Source organism: Bubalus kerabau, chromosome 13 (genome assembly GCF_029407905.1).
Source record: "Bubalus kerabau isolate K-KA32 ecotype Philippines breed swamp buffalo chromosome 13, PCC_UOA_SB_1v2, whole genome shotgun sequence".
Taxonomy (NCBI): domain Eukaryota; kingdom Metazoa; phylum Chordata; class Mammalia; order Artiodactyla; family Bovidae; genus Bubalus; species Bubalus kerabau.
In genome coordinates, this window is record NC_073636.1 from 82,370,088 (window position 1) to 82,389,321 (window position 19,234).

General features: G+C 48.4%; 1 protein-coding gene across 2 annotated transcripts; it reads right to left on the reverse strand.

Annotated features, from left to right (window-relative positions):
• Positions 1 to 616: 616 nt before the first annotated feature.
• Positions 617 to 18,639, reverse strand: LOC129625148 (1,25-dihydroxyvitamin D(3) 24-hydroxylase, mitochondrial). Of its 2 annotated transcripts, XM_055543280.1 has the most exons (11): positions 18,382 to 18,639; positions 17,973 to 18,163; positions 17,094 to 17,187; positions 14,278 to 14,374; positions 11,835 to 11,926; positions 10,750 to 10,861; positions 6,834 to 6,979; positions 2,479 to 2,645; positions 1,640 to 1,718; positions 966 to 1,163; positions 617 to 868 (listed from the first exon to the last, which is right to left on the reverse strand). In XM_055543280.1, the coding sequence occupies exons 1-11, from the start codon at positions 18,637 to 18,639 to the stop codon at positions 758 to 760; spliced, it is 1,545 nt and encodes a 514-aa protein (XP_055399255.1). In that variant the 3' UTR covers positions 617 to 757. The 2 variants fall into 2 exon arrangements, with proteins under 2 accessions (XP_055399255.1, XP_055399257.1); XM_055543282.1 differs by lacking the exon at positions 966 to 1,163.
• Positions 18,640 to 19,234: the final 595 nt, after the last annotated feature.

Sequence of the window (19,234 nt, forward strand, 5' to 3'; positions counted from 1 at the left end):
AGAAGGATAAAATCATAAACGCTATATCATAACACAAGTTTTAGTAACTTGTGAGTAATTCCTTTCAGTAATTTTTTATGGCCACAGTAGAAAACCAATACAACCAGCCAACCCTACTCAGCAACCAGCTGTCTAAGGCTGTACCAAGGCGAGTTAAGTGCATGAGAGAGACTCTATGTCCTGCAAAGCCTTAAGATGTTGCCAACTGGTCCTTTACTGGAAAAGTGTGTCCCCAACCCGATGTGAGCACGTGTACTAAGTCACTCAGTCGTGTCCGACTCTCTGACCCTGTGGACTGCAGCCCGCCAGGCTCCTCTGTCTGTGGGATTCTCCAGGCAAGAACACTGGAGTGGGTCTCCATGCCCTCCTCCAGGGGATCTTCCCCACCCAGGGATCGAATTTGTGTCTCTTACGTCTCCTGCATTGGCAGGTGGGTTCTTCCCCAGGAGTGCCACCTGGGAAGTCCCATGCCCTGATATTCACATGCAAAAACCATGAGCAGCAGCTTGAATTTTGGAGCACTCATTTGATGCTAGGCTCTGGGTTATATATTTTGTACTCATATCAACTTTCTGGATGGATACTATTTTGGTCCCCATGTAACAAATGAAAAAAGTAATTCAGGCAGAAAGGTTAAGTAACTGTTCGGGTCACCGGGTGAACCAAGTAAGCAGGGACTCCAACCCACGTCCGGCTGACTCGCAAGCTCGGCTCACCGCTTGGCCACTCTGCACCCCTGCTGCCCACCTGAGGCTTCTTATCGCTGGCAGAAGGCGACAGGGAGCTGCCGGCCGGGCACCAAGTTGCCCAAGTGCAGCATCTCCACAGGCTCGAGGTCTGTGGCCACGATGTCGTATTTGCGGACAATCTGAAACACAGGAGCACAGGAAAGTGGAGTTAGCCCCTCCTCTCCTGCCTCGAGGAAAGCCCAGTGCGCAGCCTCGGAAACGCTGCCAGGGTCTTACCCAGCAGAGCGCCAGGTGGAGCTGGAGTTCAGCTAACCGGCGACCAATGCACATTCTTTTCCCAACACCAAATGGAAGATGGGCAAAAGGGCTGATCTTTTTCTTGTCCTGAAGCCACCGTTCAGGCCTAAACTGACTTGACTCCTCAAAGTTTTCTTCACTGGATCCCAACACATGGGTATTTAGAACCAATACAGTCTACAATCACACAGAAACATAAAGCACTTAAACATCTCAATAGCAAGATTTGCAAAAGCCATCACCTTACAAATGTGAAAGTAACCCACAAATGTATAACAACAACGAATGCCAGCATGCAGTGCATGCTGGGAAAGTGCTGGGTGGTAGAAACACTTCAAGAACCTTAAACTTTGCATCTCATTTTCACAACCTCAGGTGGTGAGTTCTATTATTATTCCCATTTTACAGATGAGAAAGCTGAGGCTCACGGAGGTTATGTAACTCACTCAAGTCTCTACTTGCATCCAGGTCTCTCTGTCTCCATAACCCTTATTCCTAATACTAGACTACAGGACACATCAACTGTATACTGCAATCTCCATTTTTCTAAATGAATGCTCTCCCAGTAGAAACGTTTCAGGAGGTCTGCAGGGCATTTGAAGAGGGTGTCTCTCAAAGCTCTGTAGGGTATAGATTATATACATTTTACTTACTCCTTTGGGTAAAGCATATTCCCCCAGAACCATTGCCTTGTCGAGCGTCCGAGTTGTAAATGGGACACTCGGGTTAAGCCTGAAAACAAAAAATCAGAGATGTCAAGGTGGGCACAGACCAAGTCTTAGCTCAAGGGAATTCGGAGTCTGGCTAAATAAACAATCACTGCCTAAGTTCTCCTAAAGGGGACATGGCTCCAACTCTTTACAAAGCAGTTCTCTTTCTTCCCAGTATTTACACCTCTTGCTTTTATTCCTTGTTGTGTGGTTAAACCCCCAGTGTAAGCTCATGGCTGTTGACGGCGCTGGTCCCGATTCACTCTCGACTTCAAACGTCGCGTTTACACGGCTCGCCGGCAAGCTTGCTGTTTGTCCCGGGTTTCTTCCACCTGCCCTTCATAAAGTTAAAGACATTTCCTTCGAATCCTAAGACTTTATGGGTTTCGTTTTCCAGAAAAAGAATCTTGAAAGACCATTTTATACAGAGGCTCAGAAACCAGCCTGTCTCTATGTCTTGTCGTATAATAACACGGTTCCTCGCTGAGCTTTCATCTCGCTCCCTTCATTTGTGCCCCTAATCTTAATTATTGCTTATAGTGTCCATTCAAGTATTATTATTACTGATTTAAAGGGGGCAGACTCTGGGTTTCCAAGATTTAATAGAATTTGCCCAAATGATTTAAGGAATGAGTCATAGGACAGGAGTATGGTCCTGGAGGGTTTTTTTTTTTTTTTTTGGTAGCTTGCTAAATGTTTATGAATCAACTAAGGGGGGGGATCCCTTATTATGCATTGGAGAGAACAGCCGTCTGACATTCGTATTAGGCACGTGTTCTTACCTCATAGATTCTTTCAGACAGGCTTTTAAATATGGCATGTTCCTCAAATCCTCTGCCCGTGGCAACTGATTCTCAGGCAACACACTCTGAATTTCCTTAAGAAGCTTTTGTTGCACGTGGGGATTACGGGATAAATTGTAGAGAATCCACATTAAGCTGTTTGCCGTCTGAAAGCCAAATGGACATAAACTTGAGTTTTCTGTAAATAAACTGCCTTGAAGCCTGTATCAGCTGAAGCAAAGGTGGTGCCTATCACCTTGCCATGAAAACACATGAGTGATGCCTTTTCACAGGTTCTTCTTGGCTGTGTCTCAAACAAATACCATGTATGAAAAGTCAGATTCAGCTTATAAAACACATCCGTGAATAATAGCTTATTTCCTGAGGGAATCAGAGAGTTTTTTGAATAGACAGCTGCGTTAGGACATAAAATGTAGCTTGGTATAAAAACGGAACATAGATGAGGACATGTACACTGCGAAGTGAGAAGTCAGACAGGTGATTGTAATAACATAAACTTTCAGGTTGTTGTAAGTTTATCTTATAGAAAGTGTTACCATTGGGGGGAACTGGATGAAGGATTAAGGAATCCTCTCTACTGTTGCTTAGAACTGCATGTGAATCTACAATTAACTCAAAATAAAATTTGTTAGTTGTTTAAGATAAATAATAACATAAAAACTGAGTGGGGAAAGACAGATGGAGATCCTAGGAGTGTTACTAATAAAAATGGGGTTTTTAAAAATTTTTCAGTGCAAATGCACAAGAAACTGCATTTCTGGAATTCAAAAGAAAGCTTTTTTTTTTTTTTTTTGCCACACCCTCAAAAGCTACCATAAAATAAAAAGGCATTATCTATACTCAGAGTTTCAGCCTCAAGCAAAGCGCCGTGGTAGAAGGCAGCCAGTACCAAAATAAGAAATTCTAGCATCATGTTGAGTGTTTCAAGGAAGCAGCCACAATTCTGACAAAGACATTCATGGCCTTTTAAGTGGCATCCTTTATTTTCTTTCCAAAGGCAATGAGAAGAGAAAAAATACTGGCAGAAACAGCATGTGCAGCTTTTAGCTTCATAACGCTCACCACTGGTAGTCTTATGTTTGTTTTTGAGCCTATTCTTGGCTGCTGCTGCGGCTGCTGCTAAGTCGCTTCAGTCGTGTCCGACTCTGTGCGACCCCACGGACTGCAGCCCACCAGGCTCCTCCATCCATGGGATTTTCCAGGCAAGAGTACTGGAGTGGGGTGCCATCGCTTTCTCCATATTCTTGGCTAATTTAAGCCAAATATCCCCATAAAAATGGTTGCTGTGTCCTCTCTCGGCAGACACAGAGACGCTTTAGCAAAGTGTCACTCACACAAATGAGCAAAGTGAAGGACAACTTGGAGCCGATGGTATTTATTATTTTTGGAAGAAGATGCCTCCAAGAAGCCTTCTTCATGTGAGAGGACTGGCAGCCTCAGCTGCAAATAAACCGTGGATGTCATTATTACAAGAGGCCGATTTTCAAAACAGGAAGAGGGCGTAGCCACCAAATTAGATACACTTTCAGATTTCTCTGATTTTCCAAATGCGACGTTCAGAATAGCCAGGACGAAAAAAGAAACAGATTGACCCATATCAGTGGGTCCCTTACCGCAAGTACCAAACAGAGTTCCCAAAAGGCAGATAACTGTAGCTTTCACCAGGGCCTTGAAGGACAGCCCTGGCCTGTGGGGGTAACTGCAGAGTCTGGACGCAGGGCAAGCGGCCTCAGAAACCTCAGGGGCGCGAAGTATCCCGGCCTGACCTCCGCGGAGGAGACCCGTCTCCTCGCTGGCCTTCCTTCCCACTTCCGCTCTCTCGGCGGGGTCCACTCCCCATCCACCAGCCAGAGCCCACTCTTGCTGTTTTGCTAAGTCACGTCTGACTCTCTGTGACCCCATGGACTGTAGCTCTTCTGTCCATGGCATTTCCCAGGCAAGAGTACTGGAGTGTGTTGCCATTTCCTCCTCCAGGGGATCTTCCCATCCTAGGGATTGAACCTGCATCTTCTGAATGGGCAGGCAAGTTTTTACCACTGAGCCACCAGGGAAGCCCAGAGACCACTTTACCAAACCTCACTTTGATCAAGTTACTCCCCTGTTTAAAATGCTCCAAGAGCTTTTCATCACAGGAGTAATAATTCAAATATCTTACCAAGTGAAAAGTATTAGTTGCTAAGTTGTGTCTGACTCTTTGGGACCCCATGGACTGTAGCCCACCAGGCTACTTTGTCCATGGAATTCTCCAGGCAAGAATACTGGAGTGGGTTGCCATTTCCTTCTCCAGGGGATCTTCCCAACCCAGGAATCGAATCTGGGTCTCTCACATTGTAGGCAGATTCTTTACCATCTGAGCCGCCAGGGAAGCCCCACCTTCCTAAGGCTCCTGGCTAACAGAGCCCATTGGCTTCTCCCAGACTAACTCTGACTCCATGGGCTAGTTCTTCAGGCCACCCTCTTTCTGCCCCAGGCCCTTTGCATGTGCTGTTTCCTTCTCTTGGAGTGCTTCTCCACCCCATCTTCCCTTGGCTGTCTCCTTCTTATCATTCCAGCGTCAGCTCCAGTATGACATCCTCAGAGAGGGACAACCTCCCCTGCCTCTCAATGATGTCACCCTGATGTCTTGCTCCGGGGCCTGGGCCACTATCTGAAATGATGCATCTCAATGGTCGTTTACTTGTCTATTGCTGGTTCCCAAAGGCCACTGAAGTTCCGTGAGGGAAACTGGTTCTTCGTGGTCTCTCAACTACCCAGAACAGTGCCTGACACATAGCAGATACTCAATAGTTCCTAAATGCTTTCATTTATTGAACAAGTATTTACTGAACACCCACTGTGTGCCAACTTCTATTCCACATCCTAGGAATACAGCAGGGGACAAAACAAAGTCATGACTGCTATGTCATCACTGGGAACTCACATCCCAGATGGAAAAAGAAGAATAATGGGGGAAGCTTCACTGTTATCCCTCTCAGGAGCCTCTCGGGGTAAGAGATTTAATGGGAAAACGAGCTGAAGTTCCCACTTTTCACAGTCTTCTGGAGCATGGGGAGAAATGAGAACCTTGCTATTCCGTGATATAGAAAATCCTACTTTTTGTTCAGATCAGAAACACCACGGAACATGGAACAGAAGTGACCTGGTATACATTTTTCTCAGAGACGACAGTTGTGTGAGAGGTGTTGGGCCATCGAGGAATATTAATATTATCACTCCAAAGATACTGCAACTCCCCTGAACTCCTGCCAGTATTTGTGTTTGGAGTTTGGCTGTACTGTGTACCTACAAGGAATGTCAATCATAGCGAGGACAGAATTTTGGCTTTTAAAATTAGCTGTCTCAGAGTTCCCTGGTGGTCCAGTGGTTAAGAATCTACCTGCTAGTGTGGGAGATATGGGTTTGACCCCTGGTCTGGGCAGATTCCACATGCTGAAGAGCAACTAAGCCCGTCTGCCACAACCACCGAGTTCCACGCACCGAGAGCCGGTGCTCCCCAACAAGAGACACCGCTGCAGTGAGAAGCCCCCGCTCACAGCCAGAGAAAAGCCGTGCGCAGCAGCAAAGACCCAGCACAGCCAAAAATACACGAGTAAGCGTATTTTTAAAAACTAATCAGTAAATAAAATAAGATTAGCTGCTTCATTGAAATTGAGATCAAGCTTTCCCAAGCTCCCTCTGTTGACAATTTTAAGTGGAAAAAAAATATTGGACTAGCAGAGAGTATTTCAGTATTTTTAGACTAAACAACCACCAGAGTGAGGCACTTTGGTAAAATGCAAAACTAAAATATATCCAATGTTTAAAAACCTAGATTACCTGCCTTGCTACAGTGTAGAATTTTACTGCTTCTGAATTCCTGTAGTACTTTGATATTTGTCATGACAATGATATTCTGCTCTGTATTTTTGTCCCTGCATGCGTGCTAAGTTGCTTCCCTCGTGTCTGACTCTTTGTGACCCCGTGGACTGCAGCCTGCGAGGCTCCTCTGGCCATGGGCTTCTCCAGGCGAGAATGCTGGCGTGGGTCGTGCCCTCCTCCAGGGCATCTTCGTGACCCAGGGATCGAGCCGCGTCTCTTACGTCTCCTGCATCGTCACAGCACCACCTGTGAAGCCCTTTTTGTCTGCAGAGCACGTGACTTTTTCTCTCACATTTACACACACAGGCTGTGCATGGGGTCTCCCACACGTTCGAGTAGACTTCTTATTTCTGCTAAGCTTTTCAAGCTCAGTGCGTCCTTGTGGAATGGGTGAATTGAATGACCATGTACCATTTGTCATGGAAAAGATTTTACAGCCCATTGATTTAGTAAACCCAAACCAGGCCCACCCTTACCGTCTCCACTGCAGCCAGCTGGAGCTCCGTCACGGCCGCGTACAACTCTTTCTTTGAAAGCTGATTGTGGTGATAAATGTCACAAAGGAAATCCATGCTGGGCTGCTCAGAATATTTCTCCAACCGGTTGTCCACACAAGATTTGACTATTGGAGGAGAGGAAAGGCATGAAGCAATCAGCTGAAAGTCAGGATGAGGAAAAGAACAAAGCAGAACCCAGGATCCAATTCTCCCTGCAACTTCCAAGGGGCCTTTGCAGGCAATCTGACGGTTTGTTAGATAAGCTAATATTGCCTTGTTGCTAAGACGCCAAGGACTGACCAATGCCTGCATGAGCACAAGAGTCCCCTGGGAATCCTCTTAAAATGCAAACTCTGATTCAGGAGTCCAGTGGGGGCCTGGAAGTCTGGTTTCCAGCAGGCTTCCCTGTGTTGCTGATGCTGGGTCTGGGGTCGTGTCTTGAGTAGGGAGCGCTGAGAGTTCAGGAGAGGTCATCATGAGACAGGGGTGGGGTTTGGGTAAGTCTTAGAATCAGAACCTGGACTCCCATCCAGGCATGAGGCAGATGCGGTCACTGACACAGACACGGGGCTCTGGCTCCCAGATCAACAGAGAGGAGAACCCCCCCACCCCCGCTGCCGAACAACAGTGCGCGCACACAGCGCAGGGCCCACGCCGGCCGACACGAAGGCGAACGCCTCTGCTGTCGGTACAGCACATGCTAGGCACACATCTCCTTCCCTCAACCCATTACGGGAGCGCCATCGTCATAATAATCACAGTGAGGATGGCAAAAACGGAAGCGTCAATGAACGGCACGGCGCTTAGAGCTGGACCCTCCGGAGTCCTTCTGTCTGACTTCAGAGCCTGGCTTTGCCGTCGCCCAGGGGTGTCCGAAAAGAGGACCTATCGTATAGGATTTCTGTGAGAATTAAATGAACATGTGTGTTTGTGTGTGTGTGTGAATGTGTGTATATGTGTATATGCATGTGTGTGAATGCATGTGTGCATGTGTGTGTGAATGTGTACGTGAATGTGTGTATATGTATGTGTGAATGTGTGTGTGTGAATATGTGTGAATGTGTCTGTAAATGTGTGTAATGTGTATGTGAATCTGTGTGTACGTGTGAATGCATGTGTGCATGTGTGTGTATGTGTGAATGTGTGTATCTATGTGTGAATGTGTGTCTGTGTGAATGGGTGTGTGCATGCGATCATACAGTAATTCTTAGCACCAAATATTCCCTCCACACCATACCAGAAGTAGCTCTGATCCACTGAGACACTGCGCTGCGCTGCGTCTCACATTCTCCTTATTAGACTTAAAATGGTTGCACTGAGACACACCCTGCTACTGTGAACAGTGTTCATGCTGCTGATCATCAGCCCGTTTCAAAGACAAGATCTGATAGACAGAGGGCCTGATGAACTATGGACGGAGGTTCGTGACACTGTACAGGAGACAGGGATCAAGACCATCCCCATGGAAAAGAAAGGCAAACAAGCAAAACGGCTGTCTGAGGAGGCCTTACAAATAGCTGTGAAAAGAAGAGAAGCAAAAAGCAAAGGAGAAAAGGAAAGATATAAGCATCTGAATGCAGAGTTCCAAAGAATAGCAAGGAGAGATAAGAAAGCCTTCCTCAGCGATCAATGCAAAGAAATAGAGGAAAACAACAGAATGGGAAAGACTAGAGATCTCTTCAAGAAAATTAGAGATACCAAGGGAACATTTCATGCAAAGATGGGCTCAATAAAGGACAGAAATGGTATGGACCCAACAGAAGCAGAAGATATTAAGAAGAGGTGGCAAGAATACACAGAGGAACTGTACAAAAAAGATCTTCACGACCAAGATAATCATGATGGTGTGATCACTGACCTGGAGCCAGACATCCTGGAATGTGAAGTCAAGTGGGCCTTAGAAAGCATCACTATGAACAAAGCTAGTGGAGATGATGGAACTCCACTTGAGTTCTTTCAAATCCTGAAAGATGATGCTGTGAAAGTGCTGCACTCAATATGCCAGCAAATTTGGAAAACTCAGCAGTGGCCACAGGACTGGAAAAGGTCAGTTTTCATTCCAATCCCAAAGAAAGGCCATTCCAAAGAATGCTCAAACTACTGCACAATTGCACTCATCTCACATGCTAGTAAAGTAATGCTCAAAATTCTCCAAGCCAGGCTTCAGCAATACGTGAACCGTGAACTTCCAGATGTTCAAGCTGGTTTTAGAAAAGGCAGAGGAACCAGACATCAAGTTGCCAACATCCGCTGGATCATGGAAAAAGCAAGAGAGTTCCAGAAAAACATCTATTTCTGCTTTATTGACTATGCCAAAGCCTTTGACTGTGTGGATCACAATAAACTGTGGACAATTCTGAAAGAGATAGGAATACCAGACCACCTGACCTGTCTCTTGAGAAATCTATATGCAGGTCAGGAAGCAACAGTTAGAACTGGACATGGAACAACAGACTGGTTCCAAATAGGGAAAGGAATACGTCAAGGCTGTATATTGTCACCCTGCTTATTTAACTTCTATGCAGAGTACATCATGAGAAACACTGGGCTGGAAGAAGCACAAGCTGGAATCAAGATTGCCGGGAGAAATATCAATAACCTCAGATATGCAGATGACAACACCCTTATGGCAGAGAGTGAAGAGGAACTCAAAAGCCTCTTGATGAAGGTAAAATAGGGTGAAAAAGTTGGCTTAAAGCTCAACATTCAGAAAACGAAGATCATGGCATCTGGTCCCATCACTTCATGGGAAATAGATGGGGAAACAGTGGAAACAGTGTCAGACTTTATTTTTTGGGCTCCAAAATCACTGCAGATGGTGATTGCAGCCATGAAATTAAAAGACGCTTTCTCCTTGGAAGGAAAGTTATGACCAACCTAGATTGCATATTAAAAAGCAGAGATATTATTTTGCCAACAAAGGTCCACCTAGTCAAGGCTATGGCTTTTCCAGTGGTCATGTATGGATGTGAGAGTTGGACTGTGAAGAAAGCTGAGCACCAAAGAATTGATGGTTTTGAACTGTGGTGTTGGAGAAGACTTTTTGCGAGTCCCTTGGCCTGCAAGGAGATCCAACCAGTCCATCCTAAAGGAGACCAGTCCTGGGTGTTCATTGGAAGGACTGATGCTGAAGCTGAAACTCCAGTACTTTGGCCACCTGATGTGAAGAGTTGACTCATTGGAAAAGACCCTGATGCTTGGAGGGATTGAGGGCAGGAGGAGAAGGGGACGACAGAGGATGAGATGGCTGGATGGCATCACCAACTCGATGCACATGAGTCTGAGTGAACTCCGGGAGTTGGTGATGGACAAGGAGGCCTGGCGTGCTGCAATTCATGGGGTCGCAAAGAGTCGGACACGACTGAGTGACTGAACTGAACTGAACTGAAAGACAAGATAACTGAGGGTGAAAAACAGTTTGGACTTCCCTGGTGGCCCAGTGGCTAAGACTCCACGCTGCCAATGCAGGGGGCTTGGGTTCCATCCCTGATCAGGGAACTAGATTCCACATGTCACAGCTAAGACCCAGTGCATCCAACTTAATAAATAAAAATCAATAAACATTAAAAAAAATTTTTTTTAAGGAAAAAAGTGTATTTGTTGAAGCCACTATGCCCGATGACAGAGCTAGAACTTGAGCTCAGGAATCTTTAACTCTGAAACTCTTGCTTTTAATCATTCCTATTTCTCAAAAAAGACTACAGAAAACTACCTCCCGCCTTTCTCTTAGAATGTATCTGCACCAGGGCAATCCCCAGACTCAAGCGCTTGCAAAGTCCAAAAGAATCATGAGGAGCGGCTCCAGCCACGGGCGGGGTGCTGAGACCAGGACAGTCACCCAGACCTCCGCAGCATCTCCGGAGCCAGGACTGCTGGGCCCCTGCGGCCGCCTTACCTGATCTGAAGATAGTGTCCCATGCCTGTGTGTGTGCCTGCCACACCCTGGTGTTGAGGCTCCTGTGCAGCTCAACCGGGGTGACCATCATCTTTCCAAACATGCTCATCATCTGTGGGGAACACAAATGCCTTTCAGCCCCCTGCTCTTAATCTCACAGACAACCTGCAATCCACGAGAGATGCGTCCTCAGCAGCCATATCCTCTGCTCCCCAGGCTGGACTCCCAGGGATGCCCCGGGCTCTCAGCACCAGTCCCCACCTGCTAAGGACACATGAAAATCAGCTTTGGGATGCTTTCCCCCTGGATGGGGTTCATAAAAAATTTGATCTTACGGGAATTCCCTGGTGGTCGAGTGGTTAGGACTTGGAGCTTACAGTGTGGTGGCCCAGGTTCAGTCCCTGCTCAGGGAACTAAGACCCCACAAACCACACAGTGAGTCGAAAAAAATTGATCTTATGACCTAAATGTAAAAAAAGAAAACTATAAGCCTCATATCCACTTCCATTTCCAGTAGTTTCCAAACTTTAGTCGTTCTTGAAACTGGTTTCAGTGCCTACTGCCTCCATATACAACCTAAACAATCCAGAAAATTTTACCTGAAAATTTTCAGACTCTTTAAGATAGTAGTTAATCAACTGACCTTTAGTTGAAAGTTCTACTTTCACCTTGCCTGCCAATGATTTAACATGCTTCTTTATTACATGTGCATATAGGCACAAGGGTATCCCTGGTGGCTCAGTGGTAAAGAATCCACCTGCCAAGGCAGGAGACATGGGTTCGATCCCTGGGTTGGGAAGATCCACTGGAGTAAGAAATGGCAACCCACTCCAGTATTCTTGCCTGGAAAATCCCATGGACAGAGGATCCTTGTGGGCTACAGTCCATGGGGTCTCAAAAGAGTCAGACACAACTTAGCAACTCAACAACAATATATGCACATACATTCATGAAAATACATAACACATCTTAAAATGAACACTTAACTACTATAATAAAATATATGTGGGAAACATTGGGATGCACATTTGTTGGGTTCTGTAAACAATTAATAAGGAAACTGCTGTCCCCTAGGGGACACTTACTGTTTTGATGGCCATGATGAAGTTCAAAGCTTCCTCCCCTGCGTTCTTCTGAAGGAGCCCAAATCTCTTCTCATACAGCACAAGGCAGATGCCTGTTATTTAAAGTAATCACACTGTTACCCACTCAGTGAGACACTGGAGTCTATGATTAGCTGGCTACCAAAGGATCAATCCCGTCTCCCATAAAAATGAGGTGTTTTCGAAGAACAGAGAAGCAGAGAGTCTAAGGCCAAGGGGCTTGATCACTCTCTTCTCTTTCTAGAAATTATCTCCAGGTCCAACAACTTGTCCTCTGCAGAACCTCCTGATCAGAAAAACCACTGTGAAGATGCAACCATTTTTAGACCCGAGTGAATCTCTCCTGGAATGTCTTGCTTTTCTCAGTTTACCCTTGACATCATATGCAGCAGACACTGCTAGTAACTACCCCATGCTCATTCTTCCCTACTTCTTCCCTAAGAGAACGCTGGTTTACTTTGCTGGTCAGTGCATGCATCTTCAGGCAGTAAGCCAGCACTGATCTCAGACAACCCTGCTCCCCGATTCCCAGGCTTCCCGAGGAACCGCAGCAGTCACGTGACCTGGGGCTGGCCACTGGGCCTCCCGGAGGCACTTTTGCTTTCTTGACAGAGGGGGAAGAGCTAAGCCCTTCCCCTCTTCCCTTCCTGCCTTTGCCCAGAATGCAGAGGTGAGACCAGGAGAGGAGGTAGCTGTTCTGCAACCAGCTCAGAATGAATGAGAAGGAAGATGGAACCGACTTGGGTCCCAGTGACACCACTGAGTGCCAGCTGTGGACTGGCCTCCTCAGGGTTTCTCGTAATGTTGGACGATAATTTGTAAACCACCATGGTCAGGTTTTCCTTGACTTGCAAAGAAATGCATGTGATACACCTTCATTTGGGTATTTCCAGTGGACCATTTCCAAAACATATGCTTCTCTCCTCTGTAATCATCCCCTCTCTTGACTTTTCTTTCCCTTAACACCTCCTATGGATTTCTTATCGGCATGGAGCTTTCTTATGTGCTAAGATGACTGCCCGTGACTTTAAAGCGAGGTTTATCTGATCAGGGAGACAGGTCAGGACCAAAGCCTCTGAATGGGGCGTCCTCTCCAATTACGCACATCAGCAGCCAAGAGTGAGGCTTCCAGCGACTTGGACCATGGCACCTTCCTGCTGAAAGTGCTCTACGATCACTCCCAGGGACTTTGGGCTCAAAACCACACCTACATCCCCGGTTTATACAGGTGGCTGTGAGGGCCACTGCCTGCCCCCCATCCTCTGCTTTGCCATCCGCGTCCCTTGCAGGATATGCTTTGGTCACTTGGAACCCCTTTCTTTCTCCTCCTTTCTCCTTCCACCTGGAATATTCTTCCCTCCTTCACGGTCACCTGGGGCATTCCTGCTCATCCCAGGCCTTGGCTGAGACGGTCCCACTTCCGTGCAGCAGCCCTGACCACACTCAGCTGCGGACAGCCTCTGGGACCCTCCGCCAGCCCTGATCCCCTTCAGTCAAGTGCTCCCCATTCCACTGAAGGCGCCTTGCTTCCCCCACTGCGTCCCCACCAGGAGGCGAGCACATTGAGGGAGGGCTTTGCTTTTATCCCCAGTGTGGCCCTTAAAGTCAGTGACCAAGCTCCCTTCTGTTCAGAATGACTCATGGCTCCACATCTGACTCAAAGCAGAAGTTCTTTTCTTAAAAATGTATTTTATTTATTTGGCTCCACCAGATCTTAGTTGCTACGATTTCTCTTTTGCCGAACCCAGGTCCCCTGCATTGGGAGCATGGGGTCTTAGCCACTGGACCACCAGGAAGGTCCTAAAGTAGAAGTTCTTTTGGGGGCTTCCAGGCTTAATCTCTCTCAGCTCCTCTCCCTGCCCCCCGTCATCCACTCCAGCCAGCACCCTCAGAAGTTCCTCAGAGACACGGCTCATGCTTCCACCCCAGGGCCTTTGCACTTCCTGACTCCACGGTCGGAACAGTCTCCCCACAGACCCCCTGGTGGCGTGCTGCTCATCTCCCCTCAGGCCTCACCTCAAATGTCTCCTTACCAAGCAGGCCTGCTTCACCCAGGAAGCTGCGTTCTTTCTGACTCCCTTATTTCTTGATGGAGTACACACAAAAATACGTGTATTAGTTGGCTGTCACCGGTTTTAAAATCTGAGTTCCACGTGAGCAAGCATGTAGCCTGTTCTGTTCACCGCCATGTCCCCAGTGCAGTGCCTGGCACTTCAGCAGGCACTGAATAAACATTTGTTGAACGGCTACATAAACGATCCAGGGGGCACAGTGCCGTGAAGTCCCTGAAAGCGTTCAGAGGGCTGCCACGGCCTGGCCTAGTCAGCAACAGGGCGTGATCACAGGAGAATGGCCAATGGACCCACCTTTGTCCTCAAAGTCACTTGCAAAATCAAACAGACAAGATCTGAAGAAGACAACTTACTTTCAAAAGACCATTTGTTCAGCTCCGTGTATAAGTCTTCAATGCGGCCTCTCTCATCACAGAGCTCATCTATTCTACCCATGAAATCAGCCAAGACCTTAAAAGAAAGAAATTACCAAAGACACATTTCAGTCACTGAAGGGAAACAGAAGTTTCAGGTTCAGTAAGCCAGCTTTGGGTTTTGTGACCTTGTATATTCACTGCTCATAATGTTATTCATTCTGAATCATCACTAATTATATATTCTCCTTGAGAGCTCACCTCCTGCCCCAACACCCTTGTACTGGGTTATTTCTTGAGCTTTCCCTGAAGCCTTCCTGGAGCTTAAGTTTCAGTGTTTGATCTAAATTTAAGAAAAGGAAAACATTTATTCTAATCAGAATGGAAAATAAACCACGAAGGAGGAACTGGCCAGTGTGTCTGTGGGCACAGCATCTCAAGGGCTCTGGCTGCCCTGAGGCTGGCCATTTCTAGAGCTGGGCACACAAATGTGTCCTTGCTGGTTGGCATTGTATTAAGCACATTAGGCTTAGAGCCAGGAAATCCGTAAATTCTGGACTCAGTACCATCACTAAACAGCTCTGTCACCTTGGGCAGGTCGTGGAAGGTCCCTAAATGCCAGTTTCCACAGTCGGGATTTTAGATGACTAATGCTTTGCATTTAATGAGGCTTGTATGGAAGAACCAAGCAGTCAAAAGTGTATTATCTTAGCTGATCCTCAAACAGCGTCATGATGTAGAAAGTACTGTCTTTACTCCCATTTCCTAGCTGACAGATGAGAAGACTGAGGCTTAGAGAGTGACTAAGGCACTCTCCCCTGGACACATAAAAGTGGCCACGTTGGGGTCTGGAGTAGGGTAAGCTCTTGGTGGTGGTGCTGAGTCACTAAGTTTTGTCTGACTCTTGAGACCCCATGGACTGTAGCCCACCAGACTCTTCTGTCCATGGGATTTCCAGGTAAGAATACGGGAGTGGGTTAGGGGGCTTCCCTGGAGGCTCAGACAGTAAAGAATATTGCAGTGGGTTGCTATTTCCTTCTCCAGGCATCTTCCCAACCCAGGGATTGAATCCACACCTCCTGTATTGGCAGGTGGATTTATCACTGATCCACCAGGGAAGCCCTGAAATAGGGTGCAAGTGACTAAAAAACCCACAGACGAAACTAATAGGCATGTTGTGGTAGCCCACGGCACATGAAAAAGTACTTTGAATTTGCTCCCATCAAAAAATCCAGAGAGTTCATGTGAACATATTAATTTTCACTAGTCATCAAAGGGGCTTCCCTGGTAGCTCAGCCGGTAAAGAATCTGCCTCTAATGCAGGAGACCCTGGTTCAATTCCTGGATCAGGAAGATCCCCTGGAGAAGGGATAGGCTACCCATTCCAGTATTCTTGGGCTTCCCTGGTGGCTCAGCTGGCAAAGAATCCGCCTGCAATGCGGGAGATCTGGGTTCGATCCCTGAGTTGGGAAGATCCCCTGGAGAAGGGAAAGGCTACCCACTCCAGTATTCTGGCCTGGAGAATTCCATGGACTGTACAGTCTACACGATCGCAAAGAGTCGGACACGACTGAGAAACTTTCACTTCACTTCACTTGAGTCCTCAAAGAATAACAATAATGAACGACTCTGGTGCCTCTCGGTCCACATTCTCATGTGGCAGGATTTGCCAGAGCTGGAGCAGCTGCCCCCTCTAGGAAGGGCGTGTACTATTCCATTTGCTAAAAGCCCTACTGGGCCTGCCTTACACATTTATGTTAATCACGTGGTTCCTGGAAGCTTTTAAATGTGTAACCTTTCACCTATATGATCCTGTGTGGGTTCAGTTCAAAATAAATACCCAGAGTAGACAGGAGTAAAAAGAGTTCTCTATCTGCTTAAATCCTTCCTCCTTTGGCCTCCTGTTGGCTAAAGGATAATGCCTAAATACCTTAGCATGGCATTAAAAATACCTTTAAAAAAATACCTGAAAAATATTGTTAAGACCTGCCCTCTGCCCAGCATCACTTCAGAGAAAGCTTCACTTCAGCTGCCCTAAAGGTACTATTCTCTGAACATACCATCTCATGCCTCCATATTGTCAGCAGGCTATTCTCTCTGCCTGAATGCCCTTCTCCACCTTCTCTGGCTTGCAGACTCTTACTCATCCTGCAAAACCCAGCTCAAATGTCACTACCTAGGAATTTTATAGCATCATTTCATTTAATCCTCACAGAAACCTATGGGGGTTTCCCAGGTGGTGCTAGCGGTAAATGCAGACTTCCAAATGCAGGAAACCTAAGAGACACAGATTTAATCCCTGGATCAGGAAGATCCCCTGGATGAGGCTACAACAATGCGCTCCAGTCCTCCTGCCAGAAAATCCCATGCATGGACAGAGGCGCCTGGCAGGCCACAGGCCATAGGTCGTACAGAGTTGGACACGACTAAAGTGATTTAGCATGCATGCACAGAAATCTATGGAGTGGAAATTGTGAACTCCTAGTTAATAGACTGGGAAACTGAGGAAGTTAAATGGTACAGTCAGGTTGCATAGCTGGGGTGGGGGTGCAGGACTGACTTTCAAATCTAAGACTGTAGAATGTCGAAGTCAATGCTCCTAACTGCTCTGCCACCAAGACACTACTTTAAAAGACAGGTGAGAAGAATTAAAGTTCTGGAGGTGGAGGAAGTGACGAGGAATGAGGAGGAAAGAAGAGTCCTGATACATCCAGATTGCCTGCTTTTTCCTTTGCACTGTGTGGCTGTGGCTTGAAGCTCCACTAACGTTCCCCCATCCCCAGGAAAACCAGGAAAGTGAGCCCCAGTCTGCAAACCTCGTTGATTTTGTTGTCCAGCTTCATAATTTCCACCGGTTTCATTAGTTTCTTTTGAAAGGCACTCCTGACCCTCTGCCAGTCTTCCCCTTCCCTGGGAGAGAAGCAGAATTATATTTAGAGCAAATTGAAAGGAAAAGAATGAAGAAGCGGAGATCCCTCCAGCTCTGTAAGTGCATTAACTATATAATCAAATGAACACAGAATTGTGCCAAGCAATAGCCAGAGAATATTAGCATTGGAATACTGGGGGCTGGTCTGACAATACGATGAATAAGCTCCTTTCCTCTGAGCCAAAGATCACGCCAGAAAGATGAAGCCAGGGCTTCTGGGGTGCCCTTGCTGGGGTTGAACTGGAAGGCCAGTGGCTTCAATTCCCAGCAGTAAGAGCGGGTGCACGAACTCACCTCACCAGCAACACAGAACGGTGTGAGGGAAAATTCTGTCATCTTTCAATCCATTGAATTGGGTTGAAAGCCACATGCACCGAACGCCTCAAATTTACAAACTAACTTCTGGCCTTTGAGCTAGAGGGTCATGGAATTTCAAGGGATACTTTGTTTGTATAACCTGATTGCCTGGCAGGCTGACTTGACAGTCTCCTCCTGCCCAGGGTACGAACATCACAATCTTCATACCTTTCTGGCGTTTCTTTGCGGGAAAGGGCTGGCGCAGCCCACTTGTCAGAAAGAACACAAGTGTCCTGTGCATAGCACGGCTGTCCTTCAACCCATTCCAGTCCACGCCAGAGCCCGCGACAGCAGCAGGTAGGGGCTTCCGTGTTCTCGCTGCACCAGGCGGGTCCAGCCCCAGGGAACCCTAACTCCCGCGCCTTCCCAGCTTCCAGCCGCCAGCCCCCATCCTGCGTCTCGGACTCACAGGATCAGCAGCCCGTAGCCCTCCTCGCGATAGTCGCGATAGGCCTTCCAAGGTTTGATCTCCAGCCTCTGGGGGTGCGCGCTCTCGGTGCGATACAGCGCTTCCAGCAGGCACGGCGAGCCCAGGTGCACCGAGTCGAAGGAACCCAACTTCATGCGGAAAATCTTGCCGTACTTCTTGTGGTACTCGACCTGCAGGGGCCGGGCGGGGCGCGAAGTCAGCGCGCATCCCGAGCAGTCCCTGGAGCGCTTGGCCCTCCTCCCACCTCTCTCCTCTCTGGGACCGCGGACCGCTGCAGCCGGGACAGCTGCGCGCACCGCACCGCACGCACCGCGCCGCGCGCCTCGGCGAGGGTTTGGAGAGAGAGGCGGGGAGAAGAGAGGGCACTGGGGCGCGACGGGGCACTTACCAGCGTGTCGTGCTGTTTCTTGAGGCCTCCTTTCCAGAGGATCTCCAGCAGGCTGCCCAGCAGTGGCCACTTGGTGGGACCGGGCAGGGTGGCCGCGTCCTGCGCTTCGCCCGGTTCCATCACGGGGCAGAGGGGCACCTCCCTCGGCCGACGGGGCGAGCACGCCGTCGATGTCACGAGTCTGGGTGGCTGCCCCAGGCTGCGAAGCTGCTGCAGGAAGGCGGCAAGGGAGCGGCTCTTGCTAATGGGTGAGCTCATGGCAGCGGAGGACACTGGGCTCCTGGGAAGGTGGGCACTGGGCAGGGCGAGCTTGTTAAAGAGGCGCCGGCGAGCTTCGGGGTCTTGATACACAGAGAAAAAGCGGCAAGGCGGAGCAGCAGGTGCGGCGGGAAGGGCGGAAGGGGGACAGAGAGCCGTCAGGAGCTGGGCGAGGATGCTGCACGCGGCACCGTGCTGCAGTCTCAGGGAGCGGATGCCCGCCGAGCGCCGGCCACAGGGGCTGGAGGAGCGCAGTGGGGAGCTGGCTGTCTCTTGCAAGAAGGAAGACGGACGTGAGTTCGCCTGTTGGTGTTAAGTCTTACTTCCAGCTGTGGAGCCGAAGTGGAGGTGTCCAGGAGGGTAGAAGAGATGCTGCTGGCGCTGCGCTTTCCCCCTGTCCCGCTCCATGCCCGGGGACCATGTATTTATGGAGACCGGCCGCCCCGGGTGGCCAATGAACGCGCTCGGTGGGGCGGACCGGGTTGCGGCTGGCCGGGCCGGGAGCGGCGCGGGGCCCGGGGCGGGGTGACTGGGGGTGGGAAGAGGATGCAGTCAGCGAGGTGAGCGAGGGCGCCCGGGCCTCGGGTGACCGGTG

What these genes read in the sequence shown, in the direction of transcription:
- LOC129625148 (XM_055543280.1), bottom strand. Translation starts at nt 18,639, where the DNA reads ATGAGCTCACCCATTAGCAAGAGCCGCTCCCTTGCCGCCTTCCTGCAG. An exon ending in GGACACTATCTTCAGATCAG is followed by an intron (nt 6,980 to 10,749) that starts GTAAGGCGGCCG and finishes CTCCTCCAATAG; the next exon opens with TCAAATCTTGTGTGGACAAC. An exon ending in AGCTGGCTGCAGTGGAGACG is followed by an intron (nt 2,646 to 6,833) that starts GTAAGGGTGGGC and finishes TTTGGCTTTCAG; the next exon opens with ACGGCAAACAGCTTAATGTG.